At 36.3% G+C, this 25842-nt stretch overlaps 1 protein-coding gene and 1 non-coding gene across 10 annotated transcripts in view; both read right to left on the bottom strand.

Moving 5' to 3' along the window:
- LOC106506183 (uncharacterized) overlaps nt 1-25842 on the bottom strand; it is a 777071-nt gene that overhangs the window by 331012 nt on the left and 420217 nt on the right. For 7 of the 9 annotated variants that reach the window (XR_014830560.1, XR_014830562.1, XR_014830570.1 and 4 more), the window contains one exon: nt 16730-16819. Coding sequence is in view for 1 of the 9 variants with exons in the window: in XM_085001349.1 (XP_084857475.1) it covers nt 16730-16819 (90 nt within the window). In the remaining 8 variants the exon portion in view is untranslated. Of the gene's footprint in view, nt 1-14041; nt 14142-16729; nt 16820-25842 lie in introns of all 9 variants that reach the window. The other 2 variants (XR_014830574.1, XR_014830567.1) reach the window with 1 other exon arrangement.
- On the bottom strand, nt 5344-5449 carry LOC146395762 (U6 spliceosomal RNA). The gene has a single exon (XR_014830679.1). It is a non-coding gene; the product is annotated as a U6 spliceosomal RNA (small nuclear RNA).

The raw sequence follows: 25842 nt of genomic DNA, 5'->3' as shown, positions 1-25842 counted from the left end.
TTAAAACTATTTGGGCAAGGACTCTTCATGTCCTACTTTTATAGTCTCTAAATTTTTCATCAGAATTTATAAATATATATATTTGTACATCATTATCCTTTCTACTATTATTACTTTAATGTTGAGCTATTATAATACTTAAAAATATTTATCTCCACCAAATTTTACTATCAATGTAATTCAAGTGTGGAATTAGTCTTACCTGAAGGTCTAAAAATTTTAAATGTAAACTTTTCTGAACCTAACTTTATGGCAAAAGGCACAGGGTATGGACACATTTCTTCAATGGTTGCTCTTCTTTTAAAATTTTAAAATTTAATTCAGTTGTCAAAAATACAAGCTTTGCATGTGTGTGTAAAACGAACCTGCTAGAATGACTAATTTATTTTTCTCAAATAGACCTCTAATAAGAAATCCAAGAAAAGGTATTTTAAACCTTTGTCTTAAAATAAATTTATACCACATCTGTAGTGGAGAGTTACAAATAAAATGAATTAACAAATACTGAAGTAGTCATTACAGTATTAGTATGAACATTACAACAGGTGACGCATTAGTTTCCTAGGGCTGCCATAGCACACAACTACAGATTTAGTGGCTCAAAAAAGAAAACAAAACCAAAAAATAAAACAATAAAAACAAAAAATATCTCAGAATCTTAGAGTTCAGAAGTCCAAAATCAAGGTATTGACAAGGTTTTGCTCTCTCTGAAAGCAGGAGGAAAAAAAAGTCTCTGCTTCTACAGCTTCTAATAAGGTCACTTATCTTTGAATTTAGGGCCCACCAGAAAATCCGCCTATTGATAACCTCAATTTAATTACACATGTAGAAGCCCTTTTCCCAACTAAGGTCACAAAGACAGGCTCTGGGTATTAGGATGAGGACACATATAACATATGTACATATAACACTTACACTATATGGACACATATAGCATATGTCCATATAACACCTACACTATAGGTAATAAAATTAAATTTCCTACAATAATTTCAAAAAAAAACAAGTTACTCTAACAGATGGAAAATCAAGGCTTACAGTGATTATTACAGCCCCTCATTTAAGGATCACATACAAAAGTCATGGCAATGAATTACTTAGAGTTAAAAAGCAGAATATCAAGATGCTCTTATAATAAATTAACTGAGACATGTTACTCAATCTTATAATGCCAAGATACAGAAAATAGGGAAATATAATGTAGTAAGTAGAATGCTGCCTTTTCTTTTTCCAACACACACTCATTTTTCTCTGATAACTGTTGATTTAGTTTACTGTATAATAAAAAATAAAGACTATCCTAGAATTTACATTGTAAAAAGCAACTGGTGTAGCTGTTTCTTTTCCTTTCTAAAGTTTTTTTATTGAATAAAATTGTGACTTCTAGGGAGTTTTCTTCTGGTTCAGCAGATTAGGGATCTGGCGTTATCACTGAAGCAGCTTGGGTGGCTGCTATTGTGTGTGTTCAGTCCCTGGCCTGGGAACTTCTGCATGCTGCGTGGTGCAGCCAAAAAAAAAAAAAAAAAAAAAAAAAAAAAAAAAAAAAAAAAAAAAAAAAAAATTTGTGACTTCTGCCCTACAGTTTCAATTAAAATTTTAATAAAGATTGAGCAGGAGTTCCCATGGTGGTGCAGCAGTAGCAAAACTGACCAGTATCCATGTGGTCGTGGGTTAAATCCCTGGCTTTGCTTAGTGGGTTAAGGATCTGGCGTTACTGTGAGCTGTGGTGTACGTTACATATGTGGCTCGGATCTGGCATTGCTGAGGCTGTGGTGTGGACTGGCAGCTGCTGCTCTGATTCTATCCCTAACCTGAGAACTTCTGTATGCCATGGGTGCAGCCCTTAAAAAAAATTGAACAAAATTTTAAGGATTTACATTTTCTATTTCCAATCTATAATATTGTTTTGGGTAATTTAAATTATACTAGAGAGCTCCTCTATTTCACCCACATATTCAAGCTTATTTGCAAACAAAACAAAACAAAACAAAACTGAGGTAGGAACTTATGATTCTTTTATTTTCCTCTATACTTGCGGATATTTTCCCATAATCATTTCTTTTTTTTTCTTTTTCTTTTTTTTTTTTTTTTTTTTTTTTTGTCTTTTTAGGACCGCACCCGCAGCATATGGAGATTCCCAGGCTAGGGGTTGAATCTGAGCTGTTGCCGCTGGCCTACACCACAGCCACAACATTAGATCTGAGCCACATCTGCAACCCACACCGCAGCTCATGGCAACACAGGATCCTTAACCCACTGAGTGAGGCCAGGGATTGAATCTGTAACCTCATGGTTCCTAGTTGGATTTGTTCCTGTTTTGCTACGACAGGAACTCCCCAATTTTTCCATGAACATTTCTATGGTGAGGTAGTTGTATTATTTTTCCCTTTTTTCTTTTGTTGCTTTGAATTGGTTAGCCAGTAATTTATATAATTCATAACTTTTCACAATCATTTTATTAATTGACAATGTTATTGTTGTTTTTTTTAACTATTTATTCTTGATTTTGCTTTCATTAGTTTTATTCTCTGAGTTTATTTTGATTTTTAATTCTAATTAATTTAAATTTCAATAGCTGCATTTGGCTAATGGCTACTGTTTTGGATAGTGCAGCTTAGATGAAAGCAACATTGCAGGGCCATTAGTGGGTTACTAGAGGGAGTAATGTGGGCATAATAAACAAATCCATGGTTGGAAGGAATGATAATGGTTATTACGTTGTGGGTTGGTAGTGACTAGAAAGTGCCACAAAGTTTCTGGAGTTTTGTAATGTTTTGTTTTTTGACCTATATGCTATTACATGAATGTTTACTTTGTGAAAATTCCTTGAGCTATGCCTTAAAAATTGTGTACTTTTCAATAAAATTATATTAAAAAACAAAGATTATACCATTAGTAAGTGGAATTTCTTTTTCTTTTTTTTTTTTTTTTCTTTTTTCTTTTTTTTTTTTTTTTTGTCTTTTTAGGCCTGCACCTGTGGTATATGAAGTTTCCCAGGAGGTTAGGAGTTGAATGGCAACTGCCAGCCTATGCCACAGCCACAGCAACACAGGATCCGAACTGCATCCGCAACCTATACTGCAGCTTGTGGTAATGCCAGGTCTTTAACCCACTGAGCAAGGCCAGGGATTGGACCCTCCTCCTCAGAGATACTAGCTGGGTATGCTGGAGCTGAGCACAATAGGACCTCCTAAGTGGAAATTTTTTAAGGCAAGCAAGAGTGGTTTAATATTAGCAATATATTATTTGATTTTTGACAGTTAACATTTGACAAAATGCAACACCCATCTTTGACAATAACATATAGTAATTAGTTAATGATGGATCCTTTCTTAATATGTACCTACTAATAAGGAAATATTAAAGACATTTCAGTAAATAAACAACAGGCCAAATTTACCCATCATTTGCACTACTACGTGACAGTACATTGAAGATATTAGCTAATGTAATTAGATAAAATAAAATATTTAAAAATTTGAATTATAATAGAAGAGTAAAAATCTCTATTATGATTGAAAATCCGGAAAAGTCCTAAGAGTCAAAGGAAAACCATATCAAATAATAAGTGAATTTAGTAAAATGGCAATATATTAAACTAACATTCAAAAACTAGAAACTTCATATATGTAAATAAAAGAAGATGTAAAGGAGGGGAAGAATTCCATTAAAATAGGAAAAGGTAAAATAAATAATTAAGCATAAATATGCAAAAGTAGACTTGACCGAATTTTCAGATCAACTAAAATCCTAAACTCTTATCATATGCTACATTATGAGAATGTGAAAACAGGAATTCATACATTTCAATAGGTGTAGAATAGAATTCAGCAATATTAAGTAAAATTTCACATGCTTTTACCCTTTCAACTCAGCAATCACACTTCTAGAAAACCATCTCCCTAAAACTGGTAAATATATTCAATTACCTATGTGTAAAGGTCACCATATTTTTGTAATCCCCCAAAGAGTTATCTTTCCAAGAAAACCGGAATTCCCACTTGGAGTCAGATTCTTTCTGGGAGTTATACTAAGCATATTACCTCGATTTGGCATCTGTGGTCCTTAAACAATTTCACAAACTGAAATCATCCCATATAATACCACAGTCTGTAGGGTATAGGCTGCTCTGTTCAGGTCCAGATATAGACCTGTAATAGTACCTACAGGAATTATTTAACTAGATTTTTTATGAAACAACAAAAAGGATTTATCAGAAATGACTGATAATTCATAATGGAAGTAAATTTATCTTAACATACTGTGCAAAATTAAAAATGATCAATGTACTTACACTAATTTTAATTTTCTTATGCTTAAGGAAATGGTAGCAACTCTTAGTATACAGAACTCTCTGCTCCTGTGTGCTCTATAATCCTCATTGCTTTTTTTCCATTCTAACATCTGATGATTTAATTCTTTGTGTACCATGCTATCCTTATACTGAGCTGTTGTTACTTAGACACTAATTCTTTGTGTCAGAGCTCTTATGATTATTTCAAATAGTCTCTGTATGTGACTGCTCAGTTTACTTAAAATATCCAGATTATAAACATTTGCCTTCTCCAATCCTCTGCAAAATGTCTGCTGCCAGTAATTAATGTGACAAGTTGCTAAATTATCCTTTGGCTGATGTACCAGCACAGAATAGATTGGAAAATCTCCAACAATGCTCAACTAAAGTGCACTGAGAAATCCAGAGAATGAGTTTTGCATCTCTTGTAACCTATCATACACTTTTATAGAAGAAAAAATTGGAGAGTGATATAGAAAGATTTAAGGAGAGGTTTCTTGGGTGTAGGGTGGTCAGAATTAGCAAATAAAAATACAGGTTATGCAGTTACATTTGAATGTCAGATAAATAATAAAAAAAATATGTCTAAAATATTTCATGGTACATACTTAGAGTAAAAAAGTACACAGTATACCTTAAGATCTAGCATAGCAACATTATCCTTCACCGCAAAACAGCCATATTAGCAGTTCAGATTTGATCTTTGTTGTGGGTGTTAGAATAAGTTCTTCATGTGAAATGCCAAGTAGCGTATACATTTATGTGTGTATTATGTACATATATATATATGTATTTGTTTACCTATATATGTTTCTTTTTAAAATTGTTGGTATTGATATTATTTTATTGTAAAATATATGTAACAAAACATCATTTTAACCATTTTTATAAGTACAGTTCAGTGATATAAATACATTCATATTGTTGTGCAACCATCACCACCAACTATCTCTGGAACTCTTTCCATCCTGCAAAACTGAAAATCTATACCAATTTAATAATAACTTCCCACTTCTCTCCTCCTCCAACTCCTGGACCACCACTTTTTTTTTAATAGGTAATACTTCACCAATTTTCATGCCATGCCTGTGCTCAGGCCATGCTAATCTTCTCTATGTGTTCCAATTTTGGTATATGTACTGCCAAAGGGAGAATTGTTGTTTTTTAACTATATTTTTCTTTCTATCTTTTGGCCCACTTTGCCTGGAACAGCATCAAGCATACTAACATTCACATTATAAGGGTCCCAGAAAGAGAAGAGAGAGAGAAGATGGCATAGAACACACTTAAAGAAATAATAACTGAAAATTTTCCTAAACTGTTGGAGAAAACATATATCCAGGTACATGAAGTACAGAGTCCCAATAATATGAATGCAAAGAAGTCCAAACCTAGACACATTAAAATAACAAAAATTAAAGCTAAAGAGAGAATCATAAAAGCAGCAAAATAAAAGCAACTAGTTGCCTACAAGGAAACTCATGTAAAACTATCAGCTGACTTTTGGGCAGAACCTTTGCAGGCCAGAAGGGAGTGGCATGATATATTGAAAGTGATGTAAGGAAGAAATCTACAACTAAGAATACTGTACTCAGTAAGGCTGTCATTAACACTTAGAGAAAAGACACAATTTTTACAGAAAAACAGAAGCTAAAACCTGGCTTTATAAGAAATGCTAAAGGGACTTCTCTAAGCTGAAAAGACCACAGCTAGCTATAGGAAAATTATGAAAGAAAAAACCTCATTTGTAAAGCAAACATACAGTAAAGATAGTGGATCAACTATTTAAAAGCTAGAATGAAGGTTAAAAGACAAAAGCAGTAAAATTATCAATATCCAAAATAATTATTTAAAGGATTCACAGAACAAAAAGATAAAAAACATGATGTCAGAAACATTCAAATTGAAGAGGGGACTAAAAATGCAGGATTGTTACCATGTGTTCAAATCAAAGAGATCAAATCTGAGATCTGAAAAGCAGAGTGAGAATCAAACAGATCATCTGAACTACTGGCACAGTCACCAAAAACCAAGATGCTTGGGTAGGGCTGGGCACCGAGGCCTCAGATCTGGAGGTTATTCCCGGGAGCGGGCTGGGGTGGACAGTGCAGAGACTGCCTGGGGGACTAGGAAGTGGTCCACTGGGTTGGTGTGGCAGACACTGCCTGGGAGACTAGGAAGTAGAGCATCATGGGTGGAGGGAGCAATACACTAAGGGCTAGGGAGTGGAAAGCCACATCAGAGGGAACCTGGATCCACAGAAGAGACAAGGTACCAGTGTTGGGGAGGGGTGGGCCACCACAGAATACTCCTTGCACCACAGCGAGCTCACTTGCCCACCAGCTAGCAGAAAGCAGTGCTTCCCAGTGCATTCCTCCTCCCCCTACCCCACACGTACGCACCTGACCTAAGGCTGCTTGCCATCCCAGAGGGCTGGCCTCACCATTTGCAGGAAGCCTACCACCTCAGGGGCTTTCCCTGCCCTGGCCTGTCTACCCTCTGGAGGGGCTATGCCCCCACAGAGCAGTGCCCAGCACCACCAGTCCCCTGGAAAAGGCCTGCAGCCCAGAAACAATAGAGTAAGCTCTACCCGGCCATACAAAATCTTCTTCCATTGTGGGGCAGTCCTGCCAGTTCTGGCTGCCCTGGGGAAGAGCCCCTTGGTTTCTCAGCAGCCTGGCTAGCTGCTCCTGCCCTCAAGGGGTGCTGCACTCCCATGAAGAAGCTGCCCAGCACTGCCAGCCCCCTGGAACAACCCCCACAGCCCAGAAAAGCCAGAGCAAGTGTGGCCCAGCCATGCAAAATCTGCTTTGATTGCAGGTGGTCCTGTCAGTTCTGGCTGCCCTGGGAAGAGCCCCATGGTTTCTCAGTGGCCCGGCTAGCCGCTCCCACCCTTGGGGGATACTGCATCCCCGTGAAGCAGCTGTCCAGCACCACCAGCACCCTGGAAGACCCCCACATCCCAGAAACACCAGAGCAAGATCTGCCCAGCCACGTGAAATCTGCTTCCATCGTGGTGTGGACTTACCAGCCATGTCTGCCTTCAGGAAGTCTTCCTGTGCTTCAGAGAGACCCTGTCAGCCCAGCCCACCCTCAGGAAAAGCCATGCTGCCTCAAAGAAGACTGACCAACACCGCCAGCCCTAGGAAACATTCCACAGCAGTGCCAAGGCAAATCCTGCCTGGCCTTAGGGAGTAAAAATCCACCAAGAAAAAGAAAATAACAAGCAAGATGAAGAAGCTCAGAAGTCACCCCAAGTTAAACCACCAGAAGAACTCACCTAAAGCAGTCAACAATGAAACAGAACTCTGCAGTCTGACAGACTTGGAGTTCAAAAGGGAAATAGTGAAAATACTGAAGGAATTAAGAGAAGATATGAACAGTATGCAGACACCCTCAGAAAGGAACTAGAAAATATAAGGAAGAGCCAAGAAAAACTAGAAAGTTCATCTGCAGAGGTACAAACTGAGCTAAGGGCAGTAAAAACCAGAATGAATAATGCAGAAGAACAAATTAGTGATGTGGAAGATAGAATAATGGAAATCACCCAATCAGGTCAGCAGACAGAAAACCAATGAAAAAAACATGAATGCAATACAAGAGACCTGTGGGATAATATGAAGTGGGCCAATCTATGAATAAAAGGAATTCCAGAAGGAGTAGAAAAATATAAGGAGATTGAAAACATATTTGAAGAAATGATTGTTGGAAACTTCCCAAATCTAAAGGATACTTATTTCAAGATATAGGAAGGACACAGAGCCCCAAAAAAGTTGAACCCAAATAAACCCACAACAAGACACATTATAATAAAAATGGCAAAAGTTAATGATAAAGACAGGATGCTAAAGGCAGCAAGAGAAAAGAAAATGTTACCTATAAGAGAACCCCCATAGGATATCAGCTGATTTCTCTACAGAAACACTACAGGCCAGGAGGGAATGGCAAGAGATATTTAAAGCACTGAAAGGAAAAAATATGCAACCTAGAATACTCTATCCAGAAAGAATATCATTTAAACTAGAAGGGGAAATAAAAATTTTTTCCAACAAACAAAAGCTAAAAGAATACAGCAATACAATAAACAATCATCTATCAATTATCACCTTAAATGTCAATGGGCCGAATGCTCCAATCAAAAGACACAGAGTGGCTAAGTGGATAAAAAAGCAAAAACTTTCAATCTGCTGCCTACAACCTTAGGACAAAGGACACATATACATTGAAAGTGAGGGGGTGGGAAAAAATATTTCATGCCAATGGACATGACAGGAAAGCAGGAGTTGCAATACTCATACCAGACAAAATAGACTTTAAAACAAAAGACATAAAGACAGACAAAGAAGGACACTATTTAATGATTATAGAATCTATTCAAGAAGATATTTCTATCATCAACATATATGCCCCAAATATAGGAGCACTCAGATACATACAACAAATATTAACAGACATAAAGGGAGAAATTGATGGGAATACAATCATAGTAGGAGACTTTAACACCCCACTCACATCAATGGACAGATCCTCTAGAGGAAATTCAATAAAACAAGAGAGATCCTAAAGGAAACAATAGAAAAGTTAGACTTAATTGACATCTTCAGGACACTACATCCAATAAAATCAGAATACGCATTCTTCTCAAGTGCACATGGAACATTCTCAAGAATTGATCACATATTAGGGTGCAAAGATAACCTCAACAAATTTAGGAGCATAGAAATCATTTCAAGTATCTTCTCTGACCACAATGGCATGAAACTAGAAATCAACCACAGAAAAAGAAATGAGAAAAAACCTACTGCATGGAGGCTAAACAACATGCTACTAAAAAACCAATGGGTCAATGAGGAAATCAAGATGGAAATTAAAAAATACCTTGAGACAAATGATAATGAAGACACAACCTCTCAAAATCTATGGGATACAGCAAAAGCAGTGCTCAGAGGGAAATTCATAGTGATACAGGCCTTCCTCAAAAAAGAAGAAAGATCCCAAATTGACAGCTTAATCCTCCACCTAAACGAATTAGAAAAAGAACAAAAAAGAACTAAAGACAGTAGAAGGAAGGAAATTATAAAGATCAAAGAGGAAATCAATTAAATAGAGATTCGAATAACAATAGAGAAAATTAATAAAACCAAGAGATGGTTCTTTGAAAAGGTGAACAAAATTGACAAACCCCTGGCTAGACTCACTAAGAAGAGGAGAGAAAGAACCCAAATAAACAAAATTATAAATGAAAAGGAGAAATCACAATGGATACTGCAGAAATACAAAAAAACCATAAGAGAATACTATGAACAACTATATGCCAACAAATTTGGCAATCTGGAATAAATGGATGACTTTCTAGAATGTTACAGCCTGCCAAAACTGAATCAAGTAGAAACAGACCAACTGAACAGACTGAACACTAGAAATGAAATTGAATATGTCATAAAAACACACTCTACAAATAAAAGTTCAGGACCAGATAGCTTCACAGGCGAATTCTACCAAACATACAAAGAGGATCTGGTGCCCATCCTCCTTAAAATTTTTCAAAAGGTTTAAGAAGAAGGAACACTCCCAAAGACATTCTAGGAGGCCACCATCACCCTCATTCCAAAACCAGACATAGATACCACCAAAAAAGAAAACTATCGCCCAATATCATTGATGAATACAGATGCAAAAATTCTCAACAAAATCTTAGCCAACCGAATCCAACAACATATCAAAAAAATTATACACCATGACCAGGTTGGGTTCATCCCAGGTTCACAAGGATGATTCAACATACGCAAATCAATCAACGTCATATACCACATTAACAAAGGAAAAGTAAAAAATCATATGATCATCTCAATAGATGCAGAAAAAGCATTTGACAAAGTCTAACATCCATTCATGATCAAGACCCTCACCAAAGTGGGTATAGCAGGAACATTCCTGAACATAGTCAAAGCCATTTATGACAAACCCACAGCAAATATAATACTCAATGGAGAAAAATTGACAGCCTTCTCACTCAAATCTTGAACAAGGCAGGGATGCACAATCTTACCACTGCTATTCAACATAGTGTTGGAAGTCCTAGCCACAGCAATTAGACAAACAAAAGAAATAAAAGGCATCCAAATAGGAAGAGAAGAGAGAAAACCGTCACTGTATGCAGACGACACGATAATATACATAGAAAACCATAAGGACTGAACAACAAAACTCTTTGAAAAATCAAAAAATTCAGCAAATTAGTACGATATAAGATTAACATTCAGAAATCAGTTGCATTTCAGTATACCAACAATGACATATTAGAAAAGGAATACAGAAATAGAATACCTTTTAAAATTGCACCCCAAAAAAATCACATACCTGGGAATACATCTGACCAAGGAGGTAAAGGACTTACATGCCAAGAACTATAAAACTTTAATCAAAGAAATTAAAGAAGATGTAAAGAAATGGAAAGATATTCCATGTTCATGGATTGGAAAAAGCAATATTATAAAAATGGCCATACTACGCAAAGCAATCTATGGATTCAACACAATCCCTATCCAATTAACCATGACATTTTTTCCCAGAACTAGAACAAACAATCCAAAAATTTATAGGGAACAACAAAAGACCCAGAATTGCCAAAGCAATCCTGAGAAATAAAAACCAAGCAGGGGGCATAACTGACTAGACTTCAAGCAATATTACAAAGCCACAGTCATGAAAACAGTATGGTACTGGTACCAAAACAGACAGACAGACCAATGGAACAGAATAGAGAACCCAGAAATAAACCCTGACACCTATGGTCAATTAATCTTTGACAAATAAACCCTGACACTTATGGTCAATTAATCTTTGACAAAGGAGGCAAATATTGGTAAAAGAAAGTGTATTCAGAAAGCATTGCTGGGAAACCTGGACAGCTGCATGCAAAGCAATGAAATTAGAACACACCCTCACACCATGCATGAACATAAACTCAAAATGGCGTAAAGACATAAATATAAGACAAGACACAAGCAAATTCCTGGAGGAGAACATAGGCAAAACTTTCTCTGACATCAACCTCATAAATAGTTTCTCAGGTCAGTCTCCCTAGGCAATAGAAATAAGAGCAAAAATAAACCAATGGGACCTAATCAAACTGACAAGCTTTTGCACAGCAAAGAAAACCAAAAAGAAACCAAAAAGACAACTTACAGAGAAAATAGTTTCAAATGATGCAATGGATAAGGGCTTAAGCTCTAGAATATACAAGCAACTTACACAACTCAACACCAAAAAAGCCAATAACCCAATTGAAAAATGGACAAAAGACCTGAATAGACTGTTCTCCAAGGAAGATACACAGATGGCCAACAAGCACATGAAAAAATGCTCAGCATCCCTGATTATTAGAGAAATGCAAATCAAAATTACCATGAGATATCACCTCACACCAGTCAGAATGGCCATCATTAAGAAGTCCACAAATAACAGGTGCTGGAGGGTTGTGGAGAAAAGGGAACCCTCCTTCACTGTTGGTGGGAATGTAAGCTGGTACAGCCACTATGGAGAACAGTTTGGAGACACCTTAGAAATCTATACATAGAACTACCAAATGACCCAGCAATCCCACTCTTGGGCATATATCCAGACAAAACTTTCCTTAAAAAAGACACATGCACCCACATGTTCATTGCAACTCTATTCACAATAGCCAAGACATGGAAACAACACAAATGTCCATTGACAGAGGATTGGATTAGGAAGATGTGGTATATATACACAATGGAATACTACTCAGCCATAAAAAGAACAATATAATGCCATTTACAGCAACATGGATGGAACTAGAGACTCTCATCCTGAGTGAAGTAAGTCAGAAAGAGAAAGAAAAATACCATATGATATCACTTACAAATGGAATCTAATATAGGACACAAAGGAACCTTTCCACAGAAAAGAAAATCGTGGACTTGGAGAACAGACTTGTGGGTGCCTGGGAGGAGAGGGAGGGAGTGGGCGGGATTGGGAGTGTGGGGTTAACAGATGCAAACTATTGCTCTTGGAATGGATTTACAATGAGACCCTGCTGTGTAGCATTGAGAACTGTGTCTAGATACTTATATCGCAACAGAACAAAGGGAGGAAAAAAAATGTATACATGTAAATGTAACTAGGTCCCCATGCTGTACAGTGGAAAAAATAAATAAAATTAAAAAAGGAAATTCCAAACAAAACAAAACTCAAAAAAAAAGAAAAGAAAATTAAAGTAAATATCCCAGAAAAAAAAAATTGAAGAGATCAATACGTCAACTTGTTTGTGGTTTTCTATCTATACCTTATACCAAAAACCTATAATAGATACACCAAAAAAGAGAGAAAGGAATCCAAACATAACACTAAATATAGTCATAAAATCACAAGAGAAGAGAGCAAAAGAAGAAGAAAGGAGCAAAAATGAACTACAAAACAACTTCAAAACAGTTAACAAAGTGGAAATATTTATATCCCTACATACCTATCAATAATTACTTTAAATGAAAATGTAATAAATAATCCAATCAAAACACACAGAATGGCTGAATGGATAAAAGAAAAAAGATAAAAAGATGTATGTATATATATATCTTTATAGTCAGATAGACATACTGCTTACAAGAGACTCACTTCAGATCTAAAGGCAGACCCAGATTTAAAGCAAATAGATGGGAAAATGTATTCCATGCAAGTGGAAACAAAAAGAAATCTGTACACAAAATAGTCCTAAAACAAAAACTGTAAAAAGAGACAAAGAAGAACATTACATAATGATTAAGGGAAGAGTCTAGCAAGAAGATATAACAATGGTAAATATATAGGTACTCAACATGGGGGCAACTAAAGACATACATAAAATTAACAAGGAAAGAAAGAAATTTACAGTAACACAGTAGTTGTGGAGGCCTTTAACACAGCATTTACATCAATGAATAGATCATCCAGACAGAAAATCAACAAAGAAACCCTGACCTTAAATGAACATCAGATCAGATGTACTTTAATATATATACAGATATATATATATAAAGAACATTCCATCCAAAGCAGCAGAATACACATTATTTACAAATGTACATGGAAACTTCTGCAGCATAGATCACAAGCTAGGCCATAAAACAAGTCTTAATAGATTGAAGAAGACTGAAGTCATATCAAGCATGTTTTAAACCACAATGGTAGAAGAGTTTCCACTGGGGCTCAGTGGTAACCAACCCAACTAGTATTCATGAGGATGTGGGTTTGATCCCTGGCCTCACTCAGTGGGTTAAGGATCCAGTATTGCCATGAGCTGTGGTGGGACAGAGGCTAGTGCTGGGATAGAGGCTAGTGCTGGCTGCCAGCCCACTGCTAAGAGGCTAGAGGGAAAACTCCAAAATGCTGCTTGACAGCACTAGTGTCCTCATTGTAAGATGAGCTCTCCCAAAAGGCTGCCACCAGCGTCAATGTCCCCAGCTAGAACTCCAGGAGGCTCTCCAAGATCAGCAAGTGGGCCTGACCCAGGCTCCTCTCAGATTACTCCCTCTGCAGTGGAAGTCTGAGTGTGTGAGATTTTGCATTAATGTCCTTTAATAGTGGCATTTCTGTTTCTTACAGTCCTCCGGGTCTCCTGCATGCAAGCCCCACTGGTCTTCAATACCAGACATTCTGGGCCTTGTCTTCCCAGTTCAGGACCTCAGGGTGGGTCACCTACCTGGTAGTAAGGTCTTGACTATACTGTGTCTCCACCCCTCTTACCTGTTTCATTTTCATTTCTTGTTTGTATCTTTAGTTGCAGGAAACATTTTCTGCTGGTTTTCAGGATGTTCTCATGTAAACAGTTGTAATATTGATGTGCCTATAGGAGGAGGTAAGCTCAGAGCCTTCCTACTTTGCCACCTGGTGTGAAGATATATGTATTTTGGATAGTAGCCCCTTATCACATATATGATTTGCAAATATTTTCCCATTCAAAAGGTTCACTTTTCATTATATAAATAGTTTCATTTGCTGTGCAGAAGTTTTTTAGTCTGATGTAGTCCCACTTTTTTTTTTTTTTTTTTTTGCTTTTGGTTTCAGAATCAAAAAGTCATCACCAAGATTTACATCTAGGAGCTCACATCCTATGTTTTCTTCTGGGTGTTTTATGGTTTCAGGTCTTACCTTCAATATTTTAGTACATTTTGAGTTAATTGCTGTGTGTGGTGTAACACAGTGGTCTAGTTTCATTCCAAAGAGGTATTTTAAGCATCTAGCTGGATCAAAGAGTATGAAAGTAATATATAGTACATTCATCAAGTTAGAAAGTGTGGTTTTCTTTTTTCTCCTCAATCCCTATGCTTCAACCCTCAAAGTGTCTGTAACAATAGCTGAGAGATAGGATAAGTGAGAAAGAAAGAAGCTTCCATGCAATCTTTCCCCTTGGAAAGGTGGCACACATAGGGTAGTGGTAGGCTTATAGAGAAGTGTTACTTTTGAAAAAAGATTAAAATACAATTTTTATGATTTTATAGTTTATATTACATATTACATAATACCTAGTAATATAAATGTATATTATGTAAATATAATCAGTAATGCATTGGGCTAGACTTTTTAAATTACTGAATTATGACTGTGTCCAATTCTCCTGTTATTAAAGAGTAATCATAAAAGGCATGAGGATTTTCAGAGTCTTTCAGGTACAGAATTTAAATCTCATCCAACCTTATATATTGTCAATGGAACATCAGAGTCAGGAATAAAGGTATTTTGATTACACACTATGAGCTGTGTTTTCTAAAAGTACTCTTTATTACTGTTACTTTCTTAATCTATAAATAGCTTCTATTTATATTTTCCTGATTCTGTAGCTTTATTTTCTTTTTTTTCATTCATCAGAGGGCCCACTGTTTTGCATTATGTGGTGTTTCAAGATGATGCAGTGGGGAGAATTTATCCTATGCCCTTTATAATTGGGAGATTGGAAAAACTTCCTGATTTGGATTTGAGCCTAAAATTATTCTCCTTTATTTCCACTTATTTCTTAGGTTACTTCCTTAATCAAACTCCAGCCAGTTTCCTCCAAGTCCTCTTCTCCATGAGACCTCAATCTTGGCATATAAAGATGAACAAACACTAACATAGTTCTAACAGCTCATGACAGTCCTGGCCCTTCTTAAAATGCCTGCCTGAGAAAATGCAAAGCTGTTAAAAATATTTATTCTTTGTTCCAGCCAGCACCTAAAGATAGGGCCCCTGTATCCTGGGCTCTGTGGGAGAGTGGGACCCCACTTTAAAAGCATCAGTTAGCAAACCCACATTGGTTTCACATGGACTAACCCTTCTGGCTTTTTGCAGTTTTTCACTTCCTAACTCTACTGAGTGCATGCTTACCCCTTCCTTATTCCCTCATTTCCCCTTTAAAATGCCCAGTCATCTCTCTACAAATCAAAGCTGAATTCAGGGAGTTACCATTGTGGCTCAGCAGTTAATGAAGCCAACTAGTATACATGAGGATGTAGGTTTGATTCCTGGCACCACTCAGTTGGTTAAGAATCCCACAGTGCCATGAGCTGTGGTGTAGGTTGCAGATGTGGCTTGGATGTGGCAGAGAAGCTGTAGCTCTGATTAGATCCCTAGTCTGGGAGCTTTCATATACTGAGGGGTGTGCCCCCCAAAAAAAACCAAAGCAAAACAAAAGAAAAAAAGTTGAATTTAGTTCCTGCTGGACTCCTTTTCCTACTGCAAAAGTATGTTACTAAAACATGTCCTTAGCACTATAACTAGTGTCCGTCTTTGCTTATCTTTGAAACTTCTTGACACCAAAATTTTTTTTTCTATTTCCAACAAAAAAGAACAGAATCTTACAGTTTGCTACAGTGTGCTCCAAATAAGTGTTTCTGAAAAAAACTCTTCTGAAGCAATACTATTAAGCAATAGTATTAAGCAATACAATTAACTATTAAGTAAGATTTAAGCCTTGTTTTTAAATTGAGAATTTCTCAGGGGATTTTAATGTTCTGATGGATTTTGTGAGTCAAATTTCCAAAGGGAAGATTTAAAATGCAACATTTTCTTAATGTATTTAACCACAGAACACTTTGTTTTTGGAGTAGCAATTCCAGGACATTCCAGAACTAATGTTCCAAGAAAAATACTTTTTTTTTGGAAAATCCTGCCTTAAGCATTTTGAATCAACCATCTACTAATTACACTTACATCTTATTTCTGTGATCTATGGAAACATCATCTAATGGCCAGTTTTTCTCAAAGTGTAGAATTTTTACCATCTTATCAGAACCATATCAGTATATTTGTTAAAAATGACAGTTACTGGGCCATGCCCCAGATCTGTTGATTTGGCATCTCTCAGAACTCTAATGGGAGGTGGGGCCTGGATTCAGAATTTTTATATTGTCTGAAGTTGGAGTCAATAAAACCCAAGAACTCACAGAGGAATCTTACCTTGGGCTGCCCTTTCAGGATATTGCTGAAATAATTCCCCAAAGTCTGCAGGGCTTTTTGGAGTCTGTATTTTACTTTCCAAGCAATAAGCTGAAGGAAGAAGAAAGAGAAAGCTACTTAGACCCTTTCTACACAGAAAGGAAAAACAAACAACAAAAAAAGTTCAGTGATTAAATTTTCCCACCCAGCAGTTTCTAACTTTCCACTGTGCTCTCAAAGAAGAAGCAGTCCTTCTTCCCAAGTGATATTTCCAGGGATGTTTGCTACCTGAAAATTAAATATAGTGATTCCCTCCAGTCATTCCTTAAGAGTTTGTAACAATTATATACTGACTCTGTAAGCCATACAAGTAAAAACTAATTTCTAAAAGAATATTTACAAAAAATCTTATCTGAACTTGCTTTTGAAATTTAGATTTAAAGGCGGAGTAAGATGTCATGCTCACCTTCTCCAAAAACACATCAAAAAAATACAACTACGTGTAAAATGATTCACACAGAACATCTACTGAATGCTGGCAGAAGAATTTAAACCTCTAAAAAGGGCAAGAAAGAACCCACATGCTGGGAAGCCACCTAACTGACCAGGAGATTAGCTGAGATGGAGGGAACTCAAAGTTGCTGAGAAAAGTACAATAGCTGGACTGAGGAGGGCGAAGAAGAGTGAGAGCTGCACAGATCATCTGCACCTCTGCCCTGGACACAACAGCCTGAGACGCTTGGGCAGAAACTGGGCACTGAGTCTCAGGTTCTGTAGGTCAGTTCTGAGGAAAGGACTAGGGCTGCTAGGGCTGGCTATGTAAAGACAGCCTGAGAGGTGAGGAAACAGTGTGCCACAAGCTGGGGAATGGAGCACCATAGCCAAGGGAACCCAGGAGGAGGTCTAGCCCTGCAGGAGAAGCAAGGCATCACTGCTGGGGAAGGCAAGAGGAGGAGGGGTGGACAGTCATAGGAATCTCTTTCCTTGCACATGCACAGGTTTTCAGAGTGTGGGGTGCCTCTGCGCAGGCTATTGGTAGCTGGGCACCTCTTGTGTGGTATGAGGGAAGCAGGGAGCTAAGTGCAATGCAGCACCTCTTGTGTGATCTACAGGCAGTGGGAACTAACCCAAGCAGTCATCTCAGAAAACAGAAGGGGGCATGGCCTGCTACCACTAGGTGTTTGGGAACAGGCTCCACCTGTGACCCCAGTCACCTCAGAGACCAACAAAAAAAAGAGGGTATTGCAACTGAGCAACACTGGTTGAAGCTCTCACTCCTCAGGGAACACACTCGTCCTGCTGCTGCCACTGCCAAATGCCCCAATAAAGCTATCAGCTGTCTGCTCTACAGAAACACTACAGGCCAGAAGAGAGTGGCAAGATATATTCAATGTTCTAAAAGAGAATACTTTGAGGCCTAGAATACTCTACCCAGCAAGATTATCATTTAAAATTTAAAATTTATGGAGTTCCTGTCATGGCTCAGTGCTTAATGAACCCGACTAGTATCCATGAGGACACAGGTTCAATCCCTGGCCACGCTTAGCGGGTTAAGGATCTGGTGTTGCTGTGAGCTGTGGTGTAGGTCACAGATAGTGCTCAGATACCATGTTGCTATGGCTGTGGCATAGGCTGCTACAGCTCTGATTTGACTCCTAGCCTAGGAACCTCCATATGCTGTGGGTGCAGCCCTAAAAAGACAAAAGACAAAAAAAAAAATTTAAATTTAAAAAAAAATTTTTAATTAAAAAAAATTTTTAAATAGGAGAAATAAAGAATATCTCCACATCTCCAAAGGGGGAGGGAGTGGGAGGGATCGGGAGCTTGGGCTTATCAGACACAACTTAGAATAGATTTACAAGGAGATCCTGCTGAATAGCATTGAGAACTATGTCTAGACACTCATGTTGCAACAGAAGAAAGGGTGGGGGAAAAAATGTAATTGTAACGTATACATGTAAGGATAACCTGACCCCCTTGCTGTACAGTGGGAAAATTAAAAAAAAAAAAAAAAAAAAAAAAAACACCTAAAAAGAATGCAGCAATACTAAACCCATTCTAAAAGAAAACTAAAAGGGCTTCTCTAAATAAATTTAAAAAAATTAAGAAGAAATAGGATGGAAGAAACCACAACTGGAAAGCAATCACTTAAATAAGCCAGCATACAGATCTAAAAGTGGGGGGAAAAAATTACAGTAAAAGCAATGATAAACACAAAGAACAGCAAAAGACAAACATGAAGATGTTAAAAAAGGACTTCAAAATCATAGAACATGGGGAAGGAAGGTAAGAAAATCCAGACTTTTTTTTTTTTTTTTTTATAATGTGTTTGAGTCTATATGACTATCAGGCTAAAGAAAGCAGATATAGGAAGGGGTTAACATACTCAAAAAACAGGGCAACCACAAATCAAACGCAAACATTGCATTCAAAAAAACTAAAAAGAAGAGGACACAAGCATAAAATAAAAGGAAATCATCCAACCAAAGAAAGAAAGGAACAAAGGAGAAACATAAAATCAACTGAAAAACAAGGTTTAAAATGGTGATAAACACATATTTATCAGTAATTACTTTAAAAGTCAATGGACTGAATGCCCCAATCAAAAGACATAGAGTGGCAGATTGGATAAAAAAGCAAGAGCCTATAATATGTTGTCTACAAGAGACTCACCTTAGGGTAAAAGACAAATTGAAAGTGGGGGATAGAAAAGATATTTCATGCAATGGACAAGATGGAAAAGCAGGAGTTGCAATATTCATATCAGACAAAATAGACTTTAAAATGAAGGCCATAAAAACAGACAAAGAACCTTCGGTTAAAGGATCCATTCAAGAAGAGGATATTACAATCTTCAATATATATGCCCCTAATATAGGAGCACACAGATACCTACAACAAATACCAACAGACGTAAAAGGAAAAATTGATGGGAATACAATAATAGTAGGAGATTTTAACACCCCACTCACATCAAAGGACAGATCCTCCAGACAGAAAATCAATAAGGCAACAGAGATCCTAAATGACACAATAGAAAAGTTAGACTTCAACGGCATTTTCAGGACATTAAATCCAAAAAAATCAAAACATACATTCTTCTCAAGTGCACATGGAACATTCTCAAGAATTGATCACATACTGGGGCACAAAACTAATCTCAAAAAATTTAAGAGTATAGAAATTATTTCAAGGATCTTCTCTGACCACAATGGCATGAAACTAGAAATCAACAACAGGTAAGAAATGAGAAAGATTGAGAACTATGTCTATATACTCATGTTGCAACAGAAGAAAGGGTGGGGGAAAAACTGTAATTGTAATGTATACATGTAAGGATAACCTGACCCCCTTGCTGTACAGTGGGAAAATAAAAAAAAAAAAAAAGAAAGAAAGAAAGAACTCACTACATGTAGACTAAACAACATGCTACTAAAAAATCAATGGGTCAATGAAAAAATATAAAGGAAATTTAAAAATGTGACAAGACAAATGATAATAAAGACACAACAATTCAAAATCTCTGGGATACCACAAAAGCAGTGCTTAGAGGGAAGTTCGTAGCTATACAGGCCTTCCTCAAAAAAAGAAGAAAAATTTCAAATTGACAACTTAACCCACTACCTAAAGAATTACAAAAAGAAGAATAAACAAAACCTAAATTCAGCAAAAGGAAGGAAATCATAAAGATCAGAAAGGAAATCGATAAAATAGAGATTCAAAAAACAAGAGAAAAAAAATCAATAAAATGAAGACATGGTTCTTTGAAAAGGTAAACAAGATTAACAAACCTCTGGCTAGACTCGCCAAGAAGATGAGAGAAAAAACCCTAATAGACAAAATAAAAAAATGAAAAAGGATAAATATCAAAGGATACTGCAGAAATACAAAAAAACATAAGAGAATACTATGAACAATTATATGCCAACAAATTTAACAACCTAGAAGAAATGGACAACTTTCTAGAGACTTACAGCCCGCCAAAACTGAATCAAGAAGAAACAAACTGAACAGACCAATCAGTAGAAAGGAAATTGAATATGTCATAAAAATATGCCCTACAAATAAAAGTCCAGGACCAGATGGCTTCACAGATGAATCCTACCAAACATACAAAGAAGAACTTATAACCAACCTTCTTCAACTTTTCCAAAAGGTTGAAGAAATAGGAACACTCCCAAAGATATTCTATGAAGCCAACATCACCCTAATAACAAAACAAAATGAAGATACTACCAAAAAAGAAAATTATAGGCCAATATCTATGATGCAAATAGATGCAAAAATTCTCAACAAAATCCCAGCTAACTGAATCCAACAACATATAAAAAAGATCATACACCATAACCAAGAGGGATTCATCCCAGGTTCACAAGGATGGTTCAAACACACAAATTGATCAACATCATACACTACATTAACAAAAGAAAAGTCAAAAACCACATGATCATCTCAATAGATGCAGAAAAAACATTTGACAAAATCCAACATCCATTCATGGTAAAAGTTCTTACCAAAGTGGGTATAGAGGGAACATACCTTAACATAATAAAAGACATTTATGACAAACCCACAGCAAATATAATACTCAATGGAGAAAAGCTGAAAGCCTTCCCACTTAAATCTGGAACAAGACAAGCATGTCCACTCTCACCATAGTTTTGGAAGTCCTAGCCACAGTAATCAGATGAGAAACAAATAAAAAAATAAAAGTTACCCAAATTGGAAGAGAAGTAAAATTGTTCGCTTTATGCAGATGACATGATACTATACATAGAAAACTCTAAGGACTCCACCTAAAAACTACTCACACTGATCAATTAATTCAACAAAGTAGCAACATATAAGATTACCATTCAGAAACTGAATGTACTATTCTTCTGTATAGTAAAGATGATATATTAGAAAAGGAATATAAAAATACCATACCTTTTAAAATAGCATCCCCAAAAATGAAATACCTAGGAATAAACCTGACCAAGGAGGTAAAAGACCTATGTACTGAGAACTATAAAACATCAATAAAGGAAATTAAAGAGGATTCAAAGAAATGGAAAGATATTCCATGCTCCTGGGTGCCATAGTACCCAAAGCAACCTACAGATTCAATGCAATCCCTATCAAATTACCCATGGCATTTCTCATAGAACTAGAATAAACAATCCAAAAATGTATATGGTAACCAAAAAAGAGCCAGAATTACCCAAGCAATCCTGAGGAACAAAAACCAAGCAGGAGGCATAACTTTCCCAGATTTCAGGCAATATTACAAAGCTACATTAATTAAGAAAGTGTGTTGGGAGCTTGGGGCTAATACTGCTTTTGGAATGGATTAGCAATGAGATCCTACTGTGTAGCACTGAGAACTATGTCTAGTCACTTATTATGGAGAATGGTAATATGAGAAAAAAAGAATGTATACATGTATGTGTAACTGGGTCACCATACTGTACAGAAGAAAAAAAACTGTATTGGGGAAATAACAATAATTTTTTTTAATAAATTAAAAAATTAAATTATATTTTTTTAAAAAAAAAGACAGTGTGGAAGGGTACCAAAATAGACATATGGACAAATGGAACAGAATAGAGAACCCAGAAATAAACCCAGAAACCTATGATCAATTCATCTTCAACAAAGGAGGCAAGAATAGAAAATGGGAAAAAGACAAGTCTTTTCAGCAAGTGGTGGTGGGAAAACTAGATAGCCCAAATGCAAATCAATGAACCTGGAACACACTAAGCACAAAAATAAAATCAAAATGGCTTAAAGACTTAAATGTAAAACAAGAAACCATAAAACTCCTAGAAGAGGACATAGGCCAAACATTCTGACATCAACCATACAAATATTTTCGTAGGTCAGTCTCCCAAGGCAACAGAAATAAAAGCAAAAATAAACAAATGGGATCTAATCAAACTTACAAGCTTTTGCACAGCAAAGGAAACCATTAAAAAAAAAAAAAGACAACTTACAGAATCAGAGAAAATAGTTTCAAATGATGCAACTGAAGAGGGCTTAAGCTCTAGAATATACAAGCAACTTACACAACTTAACAGCAAAAAAAAAAAAAAAAAAAAAACAACAGCCCATTTAAAAATGGGCAAAAGACATGACTAGACATTTCTCTAAGATACACAGAGGGCCAACAAGCACATGAAAAAATGCTCAAGATCACTGATTATTAGAGAACTGTGAATCAAAATTACCATGAGGTACCACCTCACACCAGTCAGAATGGCCATCCTTAAGAAGTCCACAAGTAACAAATGCTGGAGGGGAGTGGAGAAAAGGGAACCCTCCTGCACTGTTGGTGGGAATGTAATCTGGTACAACCACTATGAAGAACAGTATGGAGGTATCTCAGAAAACTAAATATAGAACTACCATATGACCCAGCAATCCCACTCTTGGGTATATATTCAGACAAAACTTTCCTTGAAAAAGACACATGCAGCCATATGTTCATTGCAGCTCTATTCGCAATAGCCAAGACATGGAAACAATCCAAATGTCCATCATCAGATGATTGGATTAGGAAGATGTGGTATATACACACAATGCAATACTGCTCAGCCATAAAAAAAAAAAAAAATAATGCCATTTGCAGCAACATGGATGGAACTAGGGACTCTCATCCTGAGTGAAGTAAGTCGGAAGGAGAAAGACAAACACAATATGACATAACATAGCTGGAATCTAATAATATGCAGCACAAATGAAACTTTCCACAGAATAGAAAATCATGGACTTGGAGAACAGACTTGTGGTTGCCAAGGTCGGGGGGTGGGGAGTGGGATAGACTGGGAGTTTGGGGTTAATAGATGCAAACTATTGCACTCAGAGTGAAGAAGCAATGAGATCATCCTCTATAGCACAGGGAACTATATCTAGTCACTTGTAGTGGAATATGATGGAGGATTATGTGAGAAAAAGAATATACAAGTATATATATGTATGACTGGTCACTTTGCTGTACAGTAGAAATTGATAGAACACTGTAAATCAACTATAACAGAAAAAAAATAAAATCATAAAATAAAAAAGAAATTTAGCTTTAAATTGATTTTATTCAGTATCTTCAGAATTAGAGAAAGCTCAATCAAAACATTTTAACTCAAATTCTAGATTAAATATTTTGGTTCCTTTGATATTTTCAAGTAACACAGGGTGTTTCTCCTTTAGTACCTTCTTCTTCTCCTTTTTTTCCTCCTCCTTTTCCTCCTCCTTCCTCTACATCGTCTGTCTCCTTCTTCTTCTTTAATTTTCTGTCCTCTAAAGTTTAATTTTCCTTCCAGTACAGAAAATAAGGTATATATTGTTAACTATGCATATTGTAATGAAGTCTGTTTAAATGTCCTTTGAAATATTTTACTTCTATACTAGGCAAAATCTTCTTCTCATTAGGTATATAGGCTATTTGAGAAAATGATTTTTGAAGTTCTAGAACAGAGTCACTCAGGGGCTGAAGGTGAATGAACAGCCAATTTGAGAAGAACCATTTTATGTATAGCTCTAAGACTTAATAATTGTTAAAAGAAAAAAAAATGAAGTTGAGTAAAGAAATACTATCTACTTTAAGAAAAGAACTTAAGTGTGGTATATAATCCAGTGTTTCTCAAACTCCACTATGCATCAGTGATTTCAGAATCACCTGAAAAGTTTAATAACACAGGTATCTAGGGATACCCCAAGGCTTCAGAAGGTCTGGGGTGGGGCCTGAGGGCTAACATTTCTAATATCTTCCCTGGTGATGCTGTTGGTCCAGGGACCAAATGCTTTACTTCCAAATGCACATGTGCCATCCTATCTCTTCTAATTTACCTTGAAGGACAGAACATCTCCAGGTGAAAAAAGACAAAATTCCTAGGGGAATGATTTAATTAGTGTCTTAGAAAAGTTGGCAGTCACCAGCATAATTTCTAAGAGCTTTTATCTATAGTGGCTCATTAAGAGCCAAGTAGCTGGTCCTGATGTGAGACGAAGTCTACCAGGATGCATTTTTTAAATTATAATTTGGATGCTATAACAAAGAAGTAGTTAAGGATTGGTGAGGAAAGTAACACAGGTGATTCAAAAGTTGCTCTAAAATATGATTTTAAATTAATTGGTAATCTGTTCTTTAATCTTAAATAACAGTTTATTTTAATAAGGAATGGGAAATAATTGTTAGAATGTCTGTGGAATGTTGAGGAAAATATTTATCTGAATTTTATTTCATATTTTTCAGGAGTAATTTTTTGAAGGATGGAGCCTAAGAATGTTATGAGTTATACCTCTAAGCCCCAAGTAAAAATAAATATCAACAAACTCTTCAAATTTTTTTTATTATAAGACAATCCCATGTTTCTTCTAAAATCAAAAATTTTCAAAAATTCAATGTAAAATGATAAATTCTCTTTTAGTCCCTTCAACCCAAATGCTATGCTCTTTGCCAACAATAACTAAGTTAGCAGTTTTGGTAAGAAAAGGGTGTACCTTGCTGACTTCCTCAGGTTGTGGCCAATATATTACCCTTTCCTTTTCATCCTGTATGTAAGTCTAAGTAGTACTCTCCCCCTTATATTTGAATTATTCATCTCTGAATTTAAAAAATTTATCTAGGACTTTCAAAGTAAAGAGTTAAATTCTGAACTGTAAGGTATAATGAAAGAGCCTGCAGGATAATTTAAATACATCATTAACTGACTAATATGACAAGAAATTCCAATCAACTTTTATCAGTTGCATCTCTCTTCAGTGACCCTTCAACTCACTTTCCTTTAAACTACTTTGAGCTGTAGAACTACTTTGCAAATTCTCCTGAGGAATGTAAATGACTTGCATTTTTAGTCACCCCCTGACAATTTTCATTCACTATTTAACAGGCAATTATCTGACCGTCAAGAGTTACAAATAACTCTCCAGGAGAATGGAGTGTCCTCTGAGTTCAGTGAAGAGGTGAGAGTCCATATGCCAATAATAGCCACAATTTTAGTCCTGTACTTCTCTTTTCTCCTTCAAGTCCTACTTTCTCTCCTGACCTTCTGAGTGTGACAAATCTATTAATAATACATCTCCTAAGAATTGGTAAATCATAAATTGTTTAAGAAATGTATTAAATACTGGGTATCTCAATGTTATCACTTCATAAA

Source organism: Sus scrofa, chromosome 15, assembly GCF_054392235.1.
Source record: "Sus scrofa isolate SSC_HxYL_T2T_F1_AM1 chromosome 15, Sscrofa_HxYL_maternal_Yorkshire_Landrace_v2.0, whole genome shotgun sequence".
Classification (NCBI taxonomy): domain Eukaryota; kingdom Metazoa; phylum Chordata; class Mammalia; order Artiodactyla; family Suidae; genus Sus; species Sus scrofa.
Note: the sequence above shows the minus strand (reverse complement) of the source record. Positions and strands in the feature narration are given on the sequence as shown.